The sequence below is a fragment of the Pelobates fuscus genome, chromosome 4 (assembly GCF_036172605.1).
Source record: "Pelobates fuscus isolate aPelFus1 chromosome 4, aPelFus1.pri, whole genome shotgun sequence".
Classification (NCBI taxonomy): Eukaryota; Metazoa; Chordata; class Amphibia; order Anura; family Pelobatidae; genus Pelobates; species Pelobates fuscus.
Window position 1 is genome coordinate 373,533,196 of NC_086320.1, and position 22,167 is coordinate 373,555,362.

Sequence of the window (22,167 nt, forward strand, 5' to 3'; positions counted from 1 at the left end):
CTGTCTCGTCTTTCCTCCAAGCTATACATGTTAAGATCCTTTAACCTTTCCTGGTAAGTTTTATCCTGCAATCCATGAACCCGTTTAGTAGCCCTTCTCTGAACTCTCTCTAAGGTATCAATATCCTTCTGAAGATATGGTCTCCAGAACTGTGTACAGTACTCCAAGTGAGGTCTCACCAGTGTTCTGTACAATGGCATGAGCACTTCCCTCTTTCTACTGCTAATACCTCTCCCTATACAACCAAGCATTCTGCTAGCATTTCCTGCTGCTCTATTACATTGTCTGCCTACCTTTAAGTCATCAGAAATAATCACCCCTAAATCCCTTTCCTCAGATGTTGAGGTTAGGACTCCATCAAATATTCTGTACTCTGCCCTTGGGTTTTTACATCCAAGATGCATTATCTTGCACTTATCCACATTAAATGTCAGTTGCCACAACTCTGACCATTTTTCTAGTTTACCTAATTCGGCAAAAATACATACCTTACCATCAAGACCTTCTGCAATATCACTAATAAAATTTTCAAAGATAATGGGTCCAAGTACAGATCCCTGAGGTACCCCACTGGTGACAAGCCCAAGCTTCGAATATGCTCCATTGACTACAACCTTCTGTTGCCTGTCACTCAGCCACTGCCTCACCCATTCAACAATATTGGAATCCAAACTTAAAGATTGCAGTTTATTGATAAGCCTTCTATGTGCAACAGTGTCAAAAGCCTTACTGAAATCTAGGTAAGCAATGTCTACTGCACCACCCTGATCTATAATTTTAGTTACCCAATCAAAAAAATCAATAAGATTAGTTTGGCATGATCTCCCTGAAGTAAACCCATGTTGTCTCTGAAATCTTGAAATTCATGTGTTTTTAGATGTTCAACAATCCTATCCTTTAACATGGTTTCCATCACTTTCCCCACTACTGAAGTAAGGCTTACTGGCCTATAGTTGCCCGACTCCTCCCTATTACCTTTCTTGTGAATGGGCACAACATTCGCCAACTTCCAATCTTCTGGGACTACTCCTGTTATCAATGATTGGTTAAATAAATCTGTTAATGGTTTTGCTAGTACACCACTAAGCTCTTTTAATAGCTTTGGGTGTATTCCATCAGGTCCCATTGACTTATTTGTCTTTACTTTTGACAGTTGAAATGGAATCTCTTCCTCTGTAAACTCACGTGTAATAAATAACTCATTTATACTTTTTCTTAACTGAGGTCCCTCTCCTTCATTTTCATCTGTAAATACTGAACAAAAATATTAATTGAGGCAGTCAGCTAGACCTTTATCCTCTTCTACATACCTTCCTTCTTTTGTTTTTAATCTAACTAATCCTTGTTTTACTTTTCTTTTCTCATTTATGTATCTAAAAAAAGCTTTGTCCCCCTTTTTTACTGACTGTGCTATTTTCTCTTGTGTGTGATTTGGAAGTCCTTATAACTTGCTTAGCCTCTTTCTGCCTAATCTTATAGATCATTCTGTCTTCCTCACTCTGGTTTTTTTTATAATTACTAAATGCTAACTTTTTGTTTTTTACTATTTTGGCCACATCTGCGGAGTACCACAGTGGTTTCTTGAATTTTTTGCTTTTACTGACAAGCCTAATGCAATTTTCTGTTGCCTTCAGTAGTGCAACTTTTAAATAATCCCATTTCTCTTGGACGCAATTTGAATTGCTCCAGTCTGATAATGACTCCTTTACACATATTCTAATTTTAGAAAAGTCTGTTTTTCTAAAGTCTGTGTGGTGTGACTCAGTCACTGTTCTTATATTAAACCACACTGATTGATGATCACTGGATCCTAAACTTTCAACTACAGTAATATCGGATACCAAGTCTAGTATGGCCTCTTTACGAGTTGGCTCCTCAACGACTTGTTTTAGAGACAATCCCAGTAGGGAGTTTAGAATATGTGTGCTCCAGGCACAAGCAGCTATTTTTGTTTTCCAATTCACATCAGGAAGATTAAAGTCACCCATGATGATAACTTCCCCCTTCATTGTCATTTTAGCTATTTCCTCAACTAGTAGATTATCTAACTCTTCAATTTGTCCTGGGGGCCTATAAATCACACCTACACGAATTACTGTGTGATTACCAAATTCTAACGTAACCCAAACGGACTCTATGTTCACCTCACTAACTTTTATTAGGCTAGATTTTATGCTATCCTTCACATACAGGGCCACCCCTCCCCTTTCCTGCCTTCCTTGTCTTTTCCATATAAAGAGTACCCTGGTATTGCTATGTCCCAGTCATTTTTCTCATTATACCATGTCTCAGTAACAGCGACTAAATCTACACTATCAGTTGCCATTATTGCCACAAGTTCATGGATCTTATTCCCTAAACTGCGAGCATTTGTAGACATGACTCTAAGCTTATCATTTTTTAACACACTTGCTACAGGCACCTTCTGTCCTTGTTTTGGGGGACAATTGGATTGATGTTTTATCACCCTTTCCTCTCCCCCCCCCCTCCTAGTTTAAATACATCCTAGCAAAACCTCTGAACTGCTCACTGAGAACATTTGTTCTTTTTTGAGAAAGATGCAAACCATCTTTTTTGTACAGTTTATTTCCATTCCAAACAGAGCTACCATGAGAAATGAAGCCAAATCCTTGCTCCCGACACCATTCACCAAGCCACAAGTTAAAGTCCCTGTCGTTCTGAGTGTTATGCACAGGCAGAACTTCAGAGAATGACAGTGTGGAAGCAACCTGACGTATATCATAGGCAAAAACACTAAAACATTTCTTAACCTCTGAAACCTCATTGCAAGCCAAGTCATTTGTCACTAGATGGACAAGTACATCCAATTCCCCTTCCTCCTTTGCTCGCTTAACAATATTACAGATACGTCTCCTGTCTCTGTGAGCGGTAGCTCTGGGAAGACACCTCACAAGACCACCATTGTCCATCTCCACACCTCTTATGATGGAATCCCCCAACAACAACTGCTTTCTATTGGGCCTCACCATAGTCTCCAAGCCTCTCTCCACAACATCACTCGCCTCAGTGCCTCTCTCCACAACACCACTATCCCCAGTGCCTGTCTCCATAACACCATTACACTCTGAAAGTGCAGAAAATGAATTATGTACAGCAACAGACTGTGCAATATGTCTTTTATCCACAACTCTAAGTCTACCAGATCCTACAGTGATCCATCTGCCATTACTAATTTGTCTCTGCGGCAGTGCCTTTGCAGCAGTTCCAGCCTGAGTTTGTTTACCAGATAATTTACAAATCTCAGACTTCAAAAATACAATCTCCTGCCGCAAGTTCGAGAACTGTCTACAGATTACACAGCAACCAAACCTCCAAAAAGTGGAACGTGAAACAAATGCATAGCAACTATTACACTGAACTAAGTCTGCCATTCCAATAAGGCGAATAATTTAAATCAAACAAATCTTAACTTTTTATTTATCCTCCTGAATACCTCAGATTACCTCCAGTTAATTTCCAGAATATCTCCAACCACACACACTTAGAAGCAACACTCTCCAGAATATCTCCAACCACACACACTTAGAAGCAACACTCTCCAGAATATCTCCAACCACACACACTTAGAAGCAACACTCTCCAGAATATCTCCGACCACACACACTTAGAAGCAACACTTAGATGAAGCAACCAAGCTATATTAGCCAAGCTAATGACAACAACCCTTATATACTCCTAAAATCCACTTTCAACCCTTATATACTCCTAAAATACTCCTAAAATCCACTAGGAATGTTTAACACCTGGGTATGCCTCTGCTTATTTGCAAACAATAGCTAATTTAGTGAGTAACCTTGCCAATATGATTCCATATGAGTCCTTCAAATGTTATATTAAACAAAATTTACATTAAACAATGTTTACATTAAAATGCCTGCAGCGATTCGAGAGTGGGTGCTGAGGATTGAGGAGATCAAACTAATGGAAGAAATCACATCAGCTAAACTAGGGAGACACATTAAATTTAGATCAATTTGGAACCCATGGAATACATATAATAGCTATAATCTTTCTCTTACCAAATAAAAAACTTACTTGAGGAAAAATATTGCAAACAAAATCATGAACATCAGCCATATATCCTGGTCTATACCGACTTGATTGCCTTTGATTCTTTCCTCCCTTGTCCCACATTCCCCCATATTTCTCTCTTTCTTTCATCTCCTTCCCCTGAAAAGAGAACACAACATAAATAAACATAGGATTATATGATAAATCAATCCAATAACTAAATAAAGATTTTGACTAACTAAATATGTAAACTGATAAACATTTTTTTTTTAAGCAATTAAATAAATAAACCCACAAATTGGAATAAACAGAGCGACATGACATAAGTCAACACCTTCTACAACCACCTTCTAGAAACACTACTACAATGATACTTTCTCCCCCTCCTTCGCGAATCCATTCATATTCATATCACCTACCTTTAGTAACCACTTCAAACAGAGACTTGGTCTTCCAACCCTCTCTTCCTCTTTTATCTATATATGGAATACATTGAAATCTACACAGGACACAATGTAAACGTTAAAACTTATTGTAATCTTTCAACCATCTTTAGTTCCGATACTGTTTTATTTTAATTATGAGAATATATATTCAAAGTTTAATGAAGAAACAACAGACTGGAATTTGAAGATACCACAAACTCGGATGATCACAGACAGCACTGAGATCATTGTGATACCAACCGAGCTACTATTGTCAATATTGTTGATTGATGATTTGCATTGTCTTGAGTTTGTTTATGATGACTAGACACCAACTTGTTAACTCGCTATACCAAATTGTATTTCTTTTCTTTGTATAAACTGCAAAACAATAAAAAATAAAATTAAAAAAATAAATAAATAAATAAAATGCCTGCAGCGACAGAATATGTACACCAGAACAACTACATTAAACTGTACTTGTTCTGGTTAACACTAAATGAGGGTCACTGGCCATTGACAGCCCCGCCCCCACTGGAGATGTGGCTAAGGCAGAGATTACACACTCCTTGTAGTCATACCCATTCATACCGACAATGGGCGCTGTGATAGGCTAAAAGCAGCCCGCTGACACTCTCAGCCAATCACAGCTGCCCATTGCTGTTCAGGCTCAAGCTCCCTCTTCAGTCTAAGCAGCACTGAGGGAACACAGGCTGCTAGGACTCTCGTTTAGCATCAAAACATTAAAAACCATGTATCACGTTATGAACTATAATCTGTTCAGTGAGATGAAGCAGATTGCCTACAGAGTGCCTGCAGTGTCCTTTTGACAATTCTGTGATCGCCAAAATGACTGTTGATATTGTTAATGTTTACCGGCTGTTTTCATGCTACAAAACATAATTGTTAACAACTTATAATTAGAAGCTGATGTTACCTGTAACCTTTGCAATACGATCAATACACAACACCTGGTTTCCATGCTAGACGGTAAAAATGATCACCTGTCACTAGCTAACTAAAATGAACACTTATCTATGTGTAAAGAGGAAAAGACAAGACTGAAACTCTTAATACATTTATTCTGTATTTACGTACACCAAAATAATCTAAAATCATGGCGTATGTAGTTTTCTGTTAATTGGCAAGTTAGGTGTACGAAAACACTAAGTGATTTTTTTTTATTAAACAGCAAGTTATATTGAATTGCAAAATTTAGGTTAAAATTGCCCACATTTTGCAGTGCAGTACAGTGCACATTCATTTGATACGCTGTTTAGTAAATAAACGTTTAAGGGGAACTTGCTCAGATGATTGCAAATTATTATACTGAGTGAACATTTTTATTGCTTCTTGGTCGAGTTGCTATGCAATTTAATTTGAAAACACACCTTTTTGACCTGTTTAAAATATGGTAAATGTGAAGTGCTGGCCGGTCTCATTGGATGCTAACACGAGTAGCATGTAGATGTTAAAGATGGAAGTGAATCGTATAAATTTGTCCGTTTTTGCAGCGGTAAACATCTATAGGCTGTTGGTATAAAGACTGCTTATTCAGCTGTTTCCTGGCTCCTAAATAATTTGTGGTGCACAGTGAGCATATAATCTGTTTTGATGTAAACATACTCTTTACAACCATTTGTGTCTATTCACCTTATCACAGGCTCCAATTATTCTGCTCGACTGCCACTTTAATGCTGACTATATTTCTAACGGGACTTTAACGGGGATTTGAATTATCACAGCCTTGTTTTTGAATTGTATTTTGTCATGGTTACATTTTTTTCTTTAATTGTAGATCATCTGGAAGGCAACAGTTTAGTCCAGCTGGAAGATATAAAGCAGATGGAATATTAGAAAATGTAAGATTGTTTGTATTGAAAAGCTACACAATTAACGCCCTTTTAAAGTCTTTCTGTCGCCTTTTGGGGTTTTAGCATATTTTACAAAGCCCTCCGATGGTGACATCACTGCTCGGTGTGCAGTGGCCCAGGGGTTCAGCGGGATGAGGTATATTTACATGATGCAGTCCCCCACTGGAACCGCCATATTCGACCTTCAACTCCTGGCACATCATCAGCCAGGCCAGGAGCCCATGTCAATGCTGCACATGCCTGAGTGTACAACAACGATGTCTTTCGAGGATCCGCAGTACTGTGGGGGTCTCCATAGACATTATCTCACGATGAGCTTTTTTTTACCAGCCGCTTGCTGTTGGATGTGACAATCTTGATAGCAATAGGGTGGTGAGGAGGGTTGGGGGGGGGGGGGGAGGGAGAGGAGACAGAGCCTCTTTAAAATATTAACATGGTTACAAAACCTTACAGATAAGTCATTACTGTGAACATTTCACAGTCATAATGCCACGTTCTGCATGTATGACAAATTTAATTATTATCATTATTTCTGTATCATATCATTATCACTCTTCTTCATCGAGGGATTTATTCACTAAATGGTTTGTGTTGTAAAATTAAGGATAAACATTACAGTGTATTAGCCTCAATTTTACATCGTACTCACTGTTTTGGGAATAACACCCCTAATTATAACCAGGGAGATGGCTGTTTTAAATAAAAAAACATTATGTAAAATATAAAAAAATGCATTTCCAGTGAGAATGAAGCACATAAAATAAAGCCATACATGTTGTGTTTGTGTTTTGTGGTATCATATAAATAATGGGGTAGTACAATGGATATTTGCATATTGTGACATTTATCAAGGTTTGAAATAAGCAATGGTGGCAACAAAGTAAATTGTTGTTCTCTCTAATATTTGGATTCTAGTTTGCACTTAATAGATAATTGATCACATTCCTTCACTTTACTGGGTACAGCAAGCACAGATTATATCTACAGCATTTAAAAATCTAAACCATACATCATTTTGAAATGCAGATTAATATGTTTCAATGTTTTTTGGCTGAGGATCGGGTAAATTAGAATCCACCGACATCTGCAGTGCCAACTAAGAACATTGGTGATATCATTTGTAGATTCCTTATCATGTTTCTGCAAATCAAACCATAAAAATGAATATATCTATGGTTGTAAATAGTTTGGCCCCATTACATCTCCATGCTATGATTCTCTCCCCCAATCATATTTGTCATTCCAACTCTTTACTTTCTTGTGTCTGGCGTTGGAAGAAATCAAGATCAGGTGGGTATTTTGTTGTTGTTGCAGACAGCTGCAACGTTCCACTGAGATCCCGTGCCCGTGTTTATCCCCCTATAACATTATGCACCTATTCATGGCTTGCGTGATTGTGCTCAATTATGTTTTTCAGCCTCCAGTTTTATTGCTAAAATTATACTTCACTTTTTTTTATGTGATTTTTATCTCATTCTTCACAGCTCATGTTGTATAGCCACCGAAAATATGAAGATCTTATGAACTTTCTTCTGCAAAATATTGGCCAGGTAAATAAAACAAAATATATATTTTTCCTTCTGATATTATTCTAATTGTTTCCTTATTTTATAGTTTGAAAATTGATTAAAAAAACATTTATTTTAATATAGTAATTTTAAGGCAGCTTGCATAGTATTTGTTAAATACATTTGAAATATATATTTGATCGCTCCCAGTTTAAACTCCTCAGCCTTTTAAACAATTTTAAAACATTTTAAATAAACACGTCATCCACACCGCTTCAACTAAGTAAACCATAACTATTTCTTACAGGGGTATAAAATCCAAATACCGTACCGATTAGGGAACAGCACACTCCTCTAAGTGTATTTTATATACATTTTGGTCTTGGCGACAGCACAGCAACATAGAGGTGCTTGTTTCAGGTGTGCCCCAGTTTTACTTTTTGTAAGCATCTCAAATCAAACACAGCCATGCAATCTCCATATGAAAACATAGGCTTGGTGACTTTCTCTGTGGCTCCGTGGCTTTCTATGTGGCTCAGTCACAGGATTCTACCTTTACAACTCAGTTTGTCAAACATCTGCGGTGCTAGAGCTGCCTCTGTTCTTAGAAAGCGGAAATGTGCAGTGCTGTGAAAAAGTATTTGTCTTCTTCCTGATTTACTTGGTTTCTGCATATTTGCCACTCTAAATGGTTTCAGATCTCCATATAAAATGTAATATTAGAAAAGAGAATCCAAGTAAACACACATTTTTGTTTTTAAGTGATAATTTTATTTATTCAATACCAACTGGCCCCGAGTGAAAAAGTAACGACATCTCTGAACTTAATACCAGCCCCTTTTCACCTTAAACAGAAACAACTACTATCTGGGGCTCCCTAAACTTGAAGATCAGTCTTGTTTACTGTCTATTGCATAGGTAATTCTGATTCCTTCAATGATGACACGTTTCCCAGGGCCCAAGGCAGCAAGAGATCCCTATACCATCACACCAACACCTTGTTTTGCTTTTGGTTATCTTTATTGTGAAAGGTCATGTTTTGCTTTTCATCAGATGTAATGGTTTCCATGTACCCACTTTTGACTTGTCTGTCCACAGAACATTATCTCAAAAGTCTTGGGAATTATCATTATGAGATGATCACTAATTTATCTCATGAATCCAGTTTGCACAGTCTCTTTCCTATTGTCTAATTATGAGATGAGACTGGAGTGGTCTACATTTTCTTAGATATTATTCTGGGTGTTGTAGTGACTTCCTAGATGAGTCATTGTTTGCTCCCTTGAAGGATTTTTTGTAGACCAGTCACCTCTGAGAAGATGCATCACTGTTCCAAGTGTTCTACGTTTGGAGATAATTGCTATCACTAAGGATTCCCAAGGCCTTAGAAATGACCATGTAACTTTTTTCTGATATATATTTTTACACAGTGTCAGTTAGTAGTAGATAACTTTTTTCCTTAAATAAATACAATTATTTGCTTACTGAAGGTCTCTTTGTCTAACATTTTTTATGAAAGTCTGAAACTGCTCATTGTGAATGATATGCAAAGTAGAGGAAATCTACATACTTTTTTACAGCACTGTAGGAACAACAACAAAAAAGTGATGGGCTCACAGGATGGGGCACCGACTGTCTCAGTGTGTATTGCATAACAATTGTCTGTTTTTGATTGCAACACCCTCTAGCAAGTTCCAAATTGCTTTCCAGAGCTACATTAGCAGAATAACTGTTCTAGAGAGCTTTCTGAAATGGGTTTCCATCGCAAAGATCTCCCTGTGAAATCATTGCCAAGCATTGGTGAAGTTATTTAAAATCAGCTGTACTGTTGTACTCTAAAGCAATGTGCTCTCTGGAGTGATTATTCCCCACCTTGCATTCTAAACCTTGGATTTGGCAGATGTCAGGAGAACACCACCTGCCTGACTGTACAGTGCCATCTATAATGATTTATGGGAGGGAGGGAGGGGGGAATAATGATATTGTACCACTTAGGTCTCTTGCTTCGAGTGATTCCATTTAAACTGCAGGCTGAGGGTGTGTGGACGATTGTTACACTACATGTGCTGAAGGTGTTTGTTTGCTCGTTTGCAAATAGTTTGTAATGCTGAACATTTCCTCCCAATGTCTAACCTTTATGAGCCTTTTGTGGATCCTCTCATTTAACCTATGATCCATGATGATTTGTACTGCCGTGTAACTGTGGGTCTTGTTTTCTAGTTTGAATTTGGTCCATTTGGCTGCATTCTTCTTACCGTGTCAGTGGTTCTTTCTAGGTCGGTTGAGCTGTAAGTATCTACAATTTATGATTGCTGACTTGCTAAAAATGTAATGTCTCATAACCTAAGAAAGAGAATGTATAATAAACATCCGGCATTAAAAAAATAAATTAGCTTTATTATGAATATCAGCGGGTTAATCTCTTCCAACGTGTGTACATTTGTTAAAGGTTTTGTTTTTCAAGACAAATCCCTGCTCAAATTTTCTCCAGACTGCGGAGAAACAGATGTACAGGTCTTCATTCTGTCATTCTGGACCCACTCTGCATTCTTCAGCAAGTTTTGTATGTCAGGCATTACACAGCGGGGTGAGGGCTTAGACTACACTCAAACTGTACCAGTATACAGACATTTTTAATTGTGGTGGCGTTTTAGGAAGCTTCATTCCCTAAATAGCCATCAAATAATAGAACGGTAGAATGTTACTTTTGTTAAAGGGACACTATAGTCACCCAGACCACTTCAGCTCAATGAAGTGGTCTGGGTGCCAGGTCCCTTAGGTTTTAACCCTTTTCATGTAAACATAGCAGTTTCAGAGAAACTGCTATGTTTACATTGCAGGGTTAATCCAACCTCTAGTGGCTGTCTTTCTGACAGCCGCTAGAGGCACTACTGCGACGCTGGATGCGAAATTCGCATTTAGCGTGCAGAATGTCCACAGGAAAGCATTGAGAAATGCTTTCCTATGGACTGTTAGAATGCGCGCCCGGCTCTTGCCGCGCATGTGCATTCCGCTCCACTCGGGAGCTGACGTAGGCGGGGGAGGATAGGTCACCAGCGCCGAGGGAGCCCGGGGCTGGATTAAGGTAAGCTGCTGAAGGGGTTTTAACCCCTTCAGCGCCATGGGAGGGTACCCTGAGGGTGAGGGTTCCCCAAGGATGACATAATGTCAGGAAAACAGGTTATTTTTCCTGACACTATAGTGATCCTTTAAACACGTACATGTAGCAATTATGCTTTAAATAGAAAGCCATTTTATTTATTTGTTGGACTAAAATCAATATTGGCCAAAGAGTTATCTTCCAGTTGTATTATCATTCCCATCATGCTCTAGTAGCCTTAAAGGATCACTATAGGATGAGGAACACAAACATGTATTCCTGACCCTATAGTGCTTTGTCCCCCTTAATCCCCCCCATAAAAGTTTAAAATTCACCTTATTTCCAGGGACACGCGGGTCCGCAGGCACTGGCTCCTGAGGAATATTAGCCCATTGCTCATGAGCAATGGCTTCCAGTTCAGCAATCTTATTGGGTTTATGTGCTACAGAAGCCTTCTTCAAATCCCACAAGAGATTTTCTATGGTGTTCAAGTCATGTGATTGTGATGGCCACTGTAGAATTTTCCATAACTTCTCCTGCAACTAAGCCTTGGTAGAATTTGAGGTGTGCTTGGGATCACTGTCTTGTTGATCCACATAATTTATTTATTTATTCTAGTGTTAGACAGAATGTCCATTAAACTAAACATGCTCTATGACTTCCATTATGTAACACTCATGTCTCTTAGAGAGCCTATAGGGAAAGCATTGGATTGGCTAAAATCGGCACCAGGCGGGGCCACATGCCATTTTGGCCAATCAGGACCTCCTCATAGAGATGCATTGAATCAGTGCATCTCTATGAGGAAAATTCAGCATCTCCATGCACAGCGTGGGGATGCTGAACGGCAGGGCTGCTTACTCTGCAGCCCTGAGCCAGGAAGCCCCTCCAGTGGCCATCTAAGGGGTGGCCACTTGGAGGTGTCCCTAGGGGCAATGTATACACTGGCTTTTCTCTGAAAATGCAGTGTTTACATGAAAATGCCTAAAGGGATCTATTATGCTCACCAGAACAACTACATTAAGCTGTAGTTGTTCTGGTGACTATAGTGCCCATTTAAGATAGGATGATAGAGCATTATAGGTGGCTGAGGGCTACTTGGTGTCCTTCCCTACCATAGAATGCAATAATAAAGTAGCAACATTAAGCATGTATGCTATGGAAATATTTCATTTTTATTTTAATCTATTATGACAAGGCTTCACAGCAGGAAGGCTGGAATACCATTTATTAATATAACTGCTTCCTGTAATGTACATAATCTTTGTGCAGTTAGCATTTACTTGGTCACATTGTTAGTAAGATACTATGCAGGAATTGTTGGCTCTTTGAGAACTCTGTACCCGTAGCTGCTGGTACGGCTATTGTGCGTTACCGTTTGTTTACATAGCTGGCATATTTCTGGCATTGCATAAAAAGTCAGGAAAGGACATTTGGATTTTGTCTGTATTTAGAATTTTTCCTCTTGTCTGGGAGGTCTCCACTGTTTATTAAAATGCCTGCCAGCTTGTAATCATGAGGAATAAACCTCCAATATTGACGCAAACCAATTGAACGTGGCAAAGCAAGTGTTGCTGCTATTAACTATTGATATACAGTTGTAATCGAAAATATTTAACCCCCATTGAAAAACAGGTTTATTGTCAAAGTTTACAGACTTTTAGTTGTTTTCAATGAACAAATCAAACAAAAGCAATTGAAATAGCTCAAAGCAATGAATGTTTTAAGTGGTTCCCCAAATTCAACTAAAAATGCAACTTATAATGACTTCTCCAGTCTCAAAATTATTCCTCCCCTTTAGTGCAATAACCTTTAGTACTAAGTAGAGCTCCCTTTTTGCTGTTATGATCTACTGCACACGAGATGTATAGCTCAGACACCAGCTTCTGGCAGTGTTCCTGCGGAATATTGGCCCATTGCTCATGAGCAATGGCTTCCAGTTCAGCAATCTTATTGGGTTTATGTGCTACAGAAGCCTTCTTCAAATCCCACAAGAGATTTTCTATGGTGTTCAAGTCATGTGATTGTGATGGCCACTGTAGAATTTTCCATAACTTCTCCTGCAACTAAGCCTTGGTAGAATTTGAGGTGTGCTTGGGATCACTGTCTTGTTGATCCACATAATTTATTTATTTATTCTAGTGTTAGACAGAATGTCCATTAAACTAAACGTACGCTATGACTTCCATTATGTAACACTCATGTCTCTTAGAGAGCCTGTTAGTGGAATGGTCCCATATAAATGGGATCTTTCACCATTCCAGACCCTATAACAACTGAGGAGGGCCACCTGAGCTTGCATGATTCGTCCTCCCCATTAACATAAATCACTGGTTTGAGGGCTAGCTTCAGAAGGAGTAAGTACAATAAAGTTTGGTTCAGGGATGTTGAGTTCAGGCCTCCAATTGTTTTTAACTTCAACACCCATAAACTTTTGTTTTGAATATGTTTATTAGAGTCGCAGAAAAGCGTAGGCAGACATTTTACGAATTGGTAAAAATAACATATGGTTTCCTGCGCAGAGGCAAATAAGTCAGAGTAAACATGCAGTAACGTAAATGGGAGGCACCTAGGCTTTGCGAGATTCAATATTACAAGGGCATTCGTCAGGTATATGAACGTTTCATATAGGCTTTTTAGTTATCTGGGTCTAACTACGCGCGCGATGGCGCTTTCAGCATAGGTAGCCTTTGACGTATTCATATAAACTTGCAATTGAGTAAATTAAGTATACATAAACTTTGCGAGATAAGCTCACGCGGTTAGAATGGGATATAGTGATCAGGCTGTGTATGGCGGCGATAAATCTGAGCCTTTAAGCCGCGCCTAATAAGGTTCGGGCATGTGGGTCTGTATCATATCGCATGTTTGGTTCTGCCCTCATCAAACTCATTAAACACAAATAAAATAGAAGAGAAATTAAATAAAAGTAAGCCTTAATATGCATCCAAAAGTTTTTGTAAATCAAATATCAACTTTATGCTCTCTATATAAGCTCAGATAACCACTTAAACGAGTGATACGGTAATCGTATATAACAGAAGCATTATATTAGTCAGGCATCTTGAGGCATCAATAAATCCCATCTATTAATATTATTGCAGCAGCTAGTTAATGACAATATAGGCATGCCATGAAATGAGTGTGTAATCATTAGTGAAGTTACGGAAGCAGTGTAAATGCTTAACTGGGCAATCTAACGGTCCCTGAATTCTTGAAGGACCTGCATATTTATGCTAACTGCTTAAAAAGTAACGGTGTAGTCTTCCATGCAGTTACATCTGGCATACCGCTGTCTCCTGGCCGTCAGTGAGTGATCTGTGTGTCGTTAGGAGCCGCCAGTGTCCATGCTTGTTATGGCGAGTAGGCCCGCTTTTGTATTTGCGGTGTTCCCGACTCGGTACCCGACCCTGTTTGGGATCTCCATGGAGCTTGGGTGCTGCTTGTTGAATATGTGTCGGTCATTTCTGTATTGGGTCCGTCTATATACTGAATTTTAGCAGTTTTTCCGGGCTCAGGACGGGAGGCATAGTGTTTTGCTGCCTCTCAGCTCGCCGGCCCGGCCCCGCCCCCCCCCATAAACTTTTGTTTGGATGGGAAATAATTCTTGAAGTTGAAGTAAAGATACATCCCTGCACTAACCTACCTTGTGCTTTACTGCTTCTGTAGCTGTCAGGTCATATTAGGTTCCAACAGAATCATAAAATGTGTGGGCAATGCTAGTGATGCAATCAAACCAAGATGGCCGACCCCAGAAGATAAGTATTTGGAATGGTTAACACATCCCCTTACTGAAAAACTGTTTATATTCCTTTGATTACTTCATTCCATCCATCACATTAACCTATCTGTTTTTGATAAATGAATGAAATTGCTTCACTTTTGTTTCACATGTTTTTCCCTATCTTGTGGTTATCAGTATTTGGCTTTTTTTTTCAGATTACACCGTCTTTTGAACTTGCCCTTAAGTACTAATAGTTCGCTATTGCCAAAATGTAATGTGAGCATCATTTCTTGCAAGGGAGGATAAGCTTGTTTTTTTTCTTGGAACTCATTGTAGAACAAGTGTTTCACCACTATTACCCAATAAATAATTGTTTAAACAGTTTTAGATGCAATATGTTACCTTATAATTATTCTTTTATTTATAAAGTCCCAGCATATTCTTCAGCACTATAGAATTAAATGCTACAATTTATTTATTTTTTGTACATAATGCATTTAATGCATTAGTTACATGAAATCTCCTGGGATTTGCTGTTTGGGTTTAACGGTTTTGCTTATTTTGTGATGTAAAAGTAATTTAGTCATTTCTCCGTACAAGAGAGGAAGATAGTGAAAGCCTACTGAGATTTTTGTAAATTCCACAAGTAGGTGTACAGAAGACACAGAGTTCTTCTCTTAAAAGCATATGCAAGAAAAAATTATATAAATAAATAAAATGGGTAAAACAAAAATGTTTCTACCCCGGCTCAAAAAGACTGAGAGGTGGCCCATACTTTTAAAAGGTTAACTACATAAACTACTGAACTCTTGATTACAGCTTCCGTTATTCCGCTATGATCTAATATGCAGATGCATTCAGCTGACTTCTAATTGTAAATTTCCACATTGTTTACAGCTAAATATGCAATTAAAACATCCTCCTTTTGTCACATGTAGTCAATCTGTCAAGCAGATTTCAATCGTCTTGACGTGTTTACCTTTTTATTTCGGATGCTTTCGATGGGATTTTTCCCATAGACTTTATCCTAGGTCTTTCTGTGGACCTTTTCGTGAACTTGGCACTATTGTAAAGGAATGTCTTTTGAAGGCATTATAAAATCATTCTAAAAATAATTTATTTTACGAAATAACCAAAAGTGCTTTATTAACTGATGTCTCCATTGTTGGTTTTCCCAATGGTCGCAGTAACAATGTTTTGTACATCCAAACATAGCTGCCCTTCACTTCTCACTACCTAGTAGAGTTTACTTAAAGAGACATTTCTATTCTAAAGGGAAATCACTTTCTAATAGCCCACTAGTTTATATGTATATCTTTATTTTTTTTTAATTTTCTTTAAAGGAACCCTCTGTTTTCCTGTGCTGGCAAAGGCTGAGGTATAATATAAATGTCATGATTCCCTGCACATGACCACATTGAAGAGGAGAAGCATGGTGACTCTTAAACACTATTTAAATAAATGGGCCCATTCCAAGGTGTCACTTGTCTCGTCTTCCCATGTTCCAAGAACACCCATACATGCTAGCGGTGTGATTTAAGGCTGTTTGTTGCTAATGTCCTAACTTGAACAAAATCCTTTTAACCCTGTGATTGTTGTGGTTAGAATAAATAAATGAAGCCTAAATTAACCCATCACTTCTTCTCCTGATCTCTAACCTGCAGCATTTCAACTCTGTGCTCTAATTAACATTGCTGTATGTGGCAGCCTCATATTTAACTGAATAATTTATCCAATGCAGCAAGGTTTGTTAGTTGTAGTTTAGCGATCAGCTTTTCACTGAAACCTGGAATTTACCCCATTGATTAAAAAAAAAGCCATGAATGCAGGTATCTGCACCTATTAAAACAGCTTTAGGAGCAGACACAGCTGTAGGTGCACCAGGATTTCCTGAGCCACTTTTTGGTTTGGTAAGCACTCACTGCAGAGGCTGCTATTTATTTAAGAACTTTGAAGCTATGTCTTTTTTGTTTGTTTGTTTTTAAGATTTTAAAATTGTATTTGTATGGTTTTTGTTTGTTTGTTTTTTATTTTTAAGATTTTAAAGTTGTATTTGTATGTTTTTTTAAATTTTATTTTATATATTGTATTTAAAAATGGAGGTGAGGAGGTCAATTTCCACCAGATTAAACCCTTGTACATTATTTCGAGAGATTAGCTATGTTTCCATGATTCATCCCTGGATACAATGATCATTCACAGAACTTGTGTTACTTGAACTTGGTAGCCTTAAAATCACAGCTTCTGAAAGTTTCAGACTCATACTGTACAAGCCAGCACATTGTTTGACAAATGTTTACAAGTGCAATTTAATTAAACTGTTTTTTTTTACTCAAATTAAAATCCAGATAGCCCCAAATTCCCCTTGGCCTTGGTTTCACAATTTGCTAATTTTCTGCCAGAAAAACCACTCCCAGCAAACAGTCCTTAATTTCCTGATTTCCCAGATGCCTTATCGTTTTCACCTATTCAATGCAGATTCCCTTCTTGGCAACAATGAATATCTTACAACTGTTAAACAATACTGCTGATACTGTAACCTGCAATCTGCTTACAGGGTTCTACAAGATTTTGATGTACCTACAAACAACTTAATTGGTGCCCATGCATACTGCACACAAGTAAGTAATGATGGTCTGCTAATATTATCTAATAGATGGGTTTACATGACTGCTGGCCAGTATGCAATGTCTTATCTGGGTTACAGCATGTATTACTAATTCCAGGTACTAAGTAGCCATGGATTCTTAATCTGTTACTGTGAGAGCCTCATTTTTGTTTGTTAATGCTGTATCAGTGTTTGAGATTTTAGACTTTTTTTCACTAGTCTCCTTAAAATGTGTTTTATTTATTTATTTTGCTGAAACCCTGCCGTCTTTCCAATCGTGTATCATTGAAGGTATTTGCACTGCACAAGGGCAAGGCAAGACCCGGGGTTGGAGTCACGGACGCCTTCTTACCCTACTGAGTTAAACCATTTTTGAAAGTTTGAACCTAAGTATTGTCCTCTTGGGAGCCCGACAGCACTGAATTCTGTCACCTTTCCTGGCTGCCGTAATACAGAAAGGTTTGTCTTGTTAGCCAGGAACAGGCTGAGACTGGCCGCCATTCACGAATAATACTACATATTGCTACTCTCAATGGGCAGCCTATGCAAACTCACAATTCTAGCCTACCACTAGCCATAAAGGCAAAACCTTCATAATTCTGTGGCAGCTAGTGAAGACCGGGCTGAAAGGCGCTGAGGAGACAACATTGGGGCTAAACCGTTCAAAAGGTAAGATGACACTTAGCTCTGCAGCACTGTATTGCCAAAAAAACAAAAGCATATTCAGGAACGTCCAGGGAATTAACAGGTGTGCTTTAATGCACATGTTAATTCAGTTGTTATGGTACATATGCTGGTACACCCACTACTCCAGAGTGTCAGCAATGACTATAGTACACATCAGCCGCAATTAATACATTAAAAACCAAATAACCAATAACCATTAAAAACCAAAGAAAGAATTTATTTGCACACTATCTCAAATCCCTATGCACATTTACTTTCAGTATCACCATAGCCATTAAAATGTAAACTCACCTGCCACGTCAAGACAAAATCTCTTAGGTGAGTGATACTAAGAAAAACCTCTACTAATAAAATGATGATGGCAAAAACTCCGGTTATTTAAATATGCATAGGGATTTGGGTAACTTTTTTCTTTAAGTTGTTATGGTGTCTGGAGATCCTGTGCATAATCTTACCTAATGGGGTTAAACATTTTTCGAACGGTTTAACGCAAAAGTACTGTTGAGAGAACCAATGTACTCTTTTTGATATAAATACTTTTTATTAAAGGAACACTATAGTCACCTAAATTACTTTAGCTAAATAAAGCAGTTTTAGTGTATAGATGATTCCCCTGCAGTCTCACTGCTCAATTCACTGCCATTTAGGATTTAAATCACTTTGTTCCGGTTTATGCAGCCCTAGCCACACCTCCCCTGGCTATGATTGACAGAGCCTGCATGAAAAAAAAACTGGTTTCACTTTCAAACAGATGTAATTTACCTTAAATAATTGTATCTCAATCTCTAAATTGAACTTAAATCACATACAGGAGGCTCTTGCAGGGTCTAGCAAGCTATTAACATAGCAGGGGATAAGAACATCTTAATTAAACAGAACTTGCAATATAGAAAGCCTAAATAGGGCTCTCTTTACAGGAAGTGTTTATGGAAGGCTGTGCAAGTCACATGCAGGGAGGTGTGACTAGGGTTCGTAAACAAAGGGATTTAACTCCTAAATGGCAGAGGATTGAGCAGTGAGGCTGCAGGGGCATGTTTTATACACCAAAACTGCTTCATTAAGCTAAAGTTGTTCAGGTGACTATAGTGTCCCTTTAACTTTAAAGGAAAACTCCAGTGCCAGGAAAACAATCAGTTTTCCCGATGTCCCTCGTCGCTGCCTCCTCCTCCGCGCCGCTCCTCCTTCTGACTCCGTCGGCTGGTGGGCGAGACTGATCCCCACGCATTAGGTCTCCCCATAGGAAAGCATTGAAAAAGATTTTCAATGCTTTCCTATGGGGAATTGAGCGAGGCTGGAGGTCCTCACACAGCGTGAGGACGTCCAGCGACGCTCTAGCACAGATAATCTGTGCTATGAGTCAGGAAGTTCCCTCTAGTGGCTGTACACAGCCACTAGAGGTGGAGTTAACCCTGCAAGGTAATTATTGCAGTTTATACAAAACTGCAATAATTAAACTTGCCGGGTTAAGAGTAGTGGGAGTTGACACCCAGACCACTCCAATGGGCAGAAGTGGTCTGGGTGCCTGGAGTGTCCCTTTAAGACATAATCACAAAAACACAGAACATGTCAAACAATTTTTCATATAAAGAAAGAATACAGCCAATCATTACAGCAATATTGAGATTATTATAGTCCATACCAATACAATTAAATGTTTGACATATCTGAGCATTCGAAAAGACAAGACACACCTACACTAACAGGACAAGAATTACAAAACATTGTGGGCAACGGGGAGAGTGGATCTTCTTAGCAAACTATCTAATGCTTTAGACTATTAGTAGGGAGGAGAAAGTTATTAGACAAAATTAGAATTAGGGAATTTTATTATCCACGGATGCCAATTCATTTTGAATTTGATTAATTACCATATTGACCTTTATAGTATCAGGTTGATGCCATTTACTGGCAATTATAATTTTTAAAGCCAAAAAGCTTTGTATGACCATAACTTTATATTTATTTGGTATTATGTCTAAGTTCAAATAAAACAGAGCTCTTTCAATCGTTGGTGGAATAATATTAGTAAGAGTGGATAGGATTCCAAAGATATCCATCCTGACCTTTATTTTTTTTACAACTCCACCATATATGACTAAAGGTTCCCACAGTTTCATTACATCTCCAGCAAAGTGGATTCGTCCCTAGATTTAATTTGACTAATTTTGCCGGAACCAAATACCATCATAATTTTATATTGTAGTTCTACCATATTTAAGCAATGCAACTGGTGCCATTAAGAGTACATTGGTGCTCTCAAGAACTAGACTTTCAATACGACTTTGAACAATGGATAAATAGTATGTGTGGAGTGAGTAAAAAAGTTAACTCACTCCATACATACTATTTATCCATTGTTCAAAGTCGTATTGAAAGTCTAGTTCTTGAGAGCACCAATGTACTCTTCGTGGCACCAGTCTGCTCGGCCCTCTGTCTCCTCCTCCGGACGCTGCTTCAATGTTGTAGTCTTTCTTCTCCTTGAGCTTTAGAGATGGGCTGAGAGCACTGAATATATTTATCTCTTTCTTCATTTATGGCCCACCCCGTAAAAAAAAAAAAAATAAAGTAAAGAAAATCCAATTAAGTCATCAGTTATGTTGACTTTTTTCCAATCCAGTGCAAAGAGGACATAAGTTGCATATGCAGCAATCACCTCCCTCCGCCAGTCAAACCATTTTCACAGAGAAGCATTGAATTCAGACCTACTACATTATCAGTGACTGCACTGAATATGAAGAACTTCAATTTTTAAAGGTGTTCGAAGAGGAATTGTCTCTAATGGCCAACAGTATGGCAGCCACCAGACAGGATACATGTGCCAAAAACACTTCAATAAAATTAGATTTTGGGGCTTAAAGCTTCCATTGACATACAGATTTATACTTCTATGGTGGTTCTTGTCACTATTACACGCACAGATTTTGTTACACAACAGCAAAAGACAGATATGTCAGTGGAAGTTGACCTTATCTTGTGATAATAATACTTCCAAGGTCAATAGGTGACTTATTTTGAACAACATACAAGTATTTTTAAAATATCCCGGCACTTAAAATAGCAAATCATTAATGGAAATATTGTAATTTATCCAACATGTACTAAATTGGACCGACTTCCTTGCTTTGTAATGAGGGGGAAGTCAACAACTTTTTGGCAACAGTGCAAATTAGTTTGAAAGATATTTAGTAATTACTAAAGTAGGATCTATACCTGTGCACGGTAGTAACGTTGAATGTAGAGCCATAGTTTGCCATTTTCATAAATACTTTGGTTTCATCTCAACCTGCCACTGGTGTCTGTCAGCAAACATGACAACATCTTAAAGAATGGGTGATTAGCAGAAATGCAAATAAAGCTCCTTACTTATTAAAGCTCCTGCTAACTGGGGTGCAGTCCTCTCACATCACAGACAGGGAATTACTATGCAATATAAGACTCTCCGAGGTTGGTCTTTTTGCCTACCCAGGATAAGTTCTGTTTGGTGACTGTTGGACTCTCCTCATTACATTCAGAAGGCTGGTGGTACTGACCTCTCTTCTCCAACCTGTTACTTTAGGGTCCAAATAAAGCGATTGAGAGTCCCTAGACCCCCCTATTATCTGGAGGGACCAGTTAATTTTTCCCATACGTGGGAATGTTAAAAATTGCAAAAATGTGCCATACATGGGGGAGTTGTAATCGTAATGTTCCCTATTTTTATCGGTTATCCTAAATACTCTACTACTACTTCTAATTATTACCAAAACCTTTTCCCATAGGGAAAGCATTGGATTGGCTAAAATTGGCAAGGGGGCGGGCCAAATGACATTTTGGTCAATCAGGACCTCCTCATAGAGATGCATTGAATCAATGCATCTCTCTGAGGAAAATTCAGCGTCTCCATGCAGAGCGTGGGGATGCTGAACATCAGGGCTGCTTTTTCGGCAACGCTGACCCAGGAAGCACCTCCAGTGACCATCTAAGGAGTGGCCACTTGAAGGTGTCCCTAGAGGCAATGAAAATGCAGTGTTTGCATGAAAAAAAGCCTGAAGGTAACTATTATACTCACCAAAATAACTACATTAAGCTGTAGTTGTCCTGGTGACAATAGTGTCCCTTTAATAGAAATGTTGTGTTTATTTAATTGCTTGGAGAACCTATTAAAATGATGGCTAATATTAGCACACCAGTTGTTTGTGAACTACATTTCCCAAGAAGCTCTGCCTTCTT

At 38.5% G+C, this 22,167-nt stretch overlaps 2 protein-coding genes across 2 annotated transcripts in view; both read left to right on the forward strand.

The window, feature by feature from the left end:
• SELENON (selenoprotein N) overlaps positions 1-22,167 on the forward strand; it is a 322,589-nt gene that overhangs the window by 89,273 nt on the left and 211,149 nt on the right. The gene's annotated exons all lie outside the window — the stretch shown is intronic.
• MINDY4 (MINDY lysine 48 deubiquitinase 4) overlaps positions 1-22,167 on the forward strand; it is a 109,801-nt gene that overhangs the window by 53,561 nt on the left and 34,073 nt on the right. Inside the window, exons 11-14 of the mRNA XM_063452740.1 lie at positions 6,256-6,319; positions 7,816-7,881; positions 10,060-10,127; positions 17,221-17,284. Coding sequence (XP_063308810.1) covers positions 6,256-6,319; positions 7,816-7,881; positions 10,060-10,127; positions 17,221-17,284 — 262 coding nt within the window. The remainder of the gene's footprint in view (positions 1-6,255; positions 6,320-7,815; positions 7,882-10,059; positions 10,128-17,220; positions 17,285-22,167) is intronic.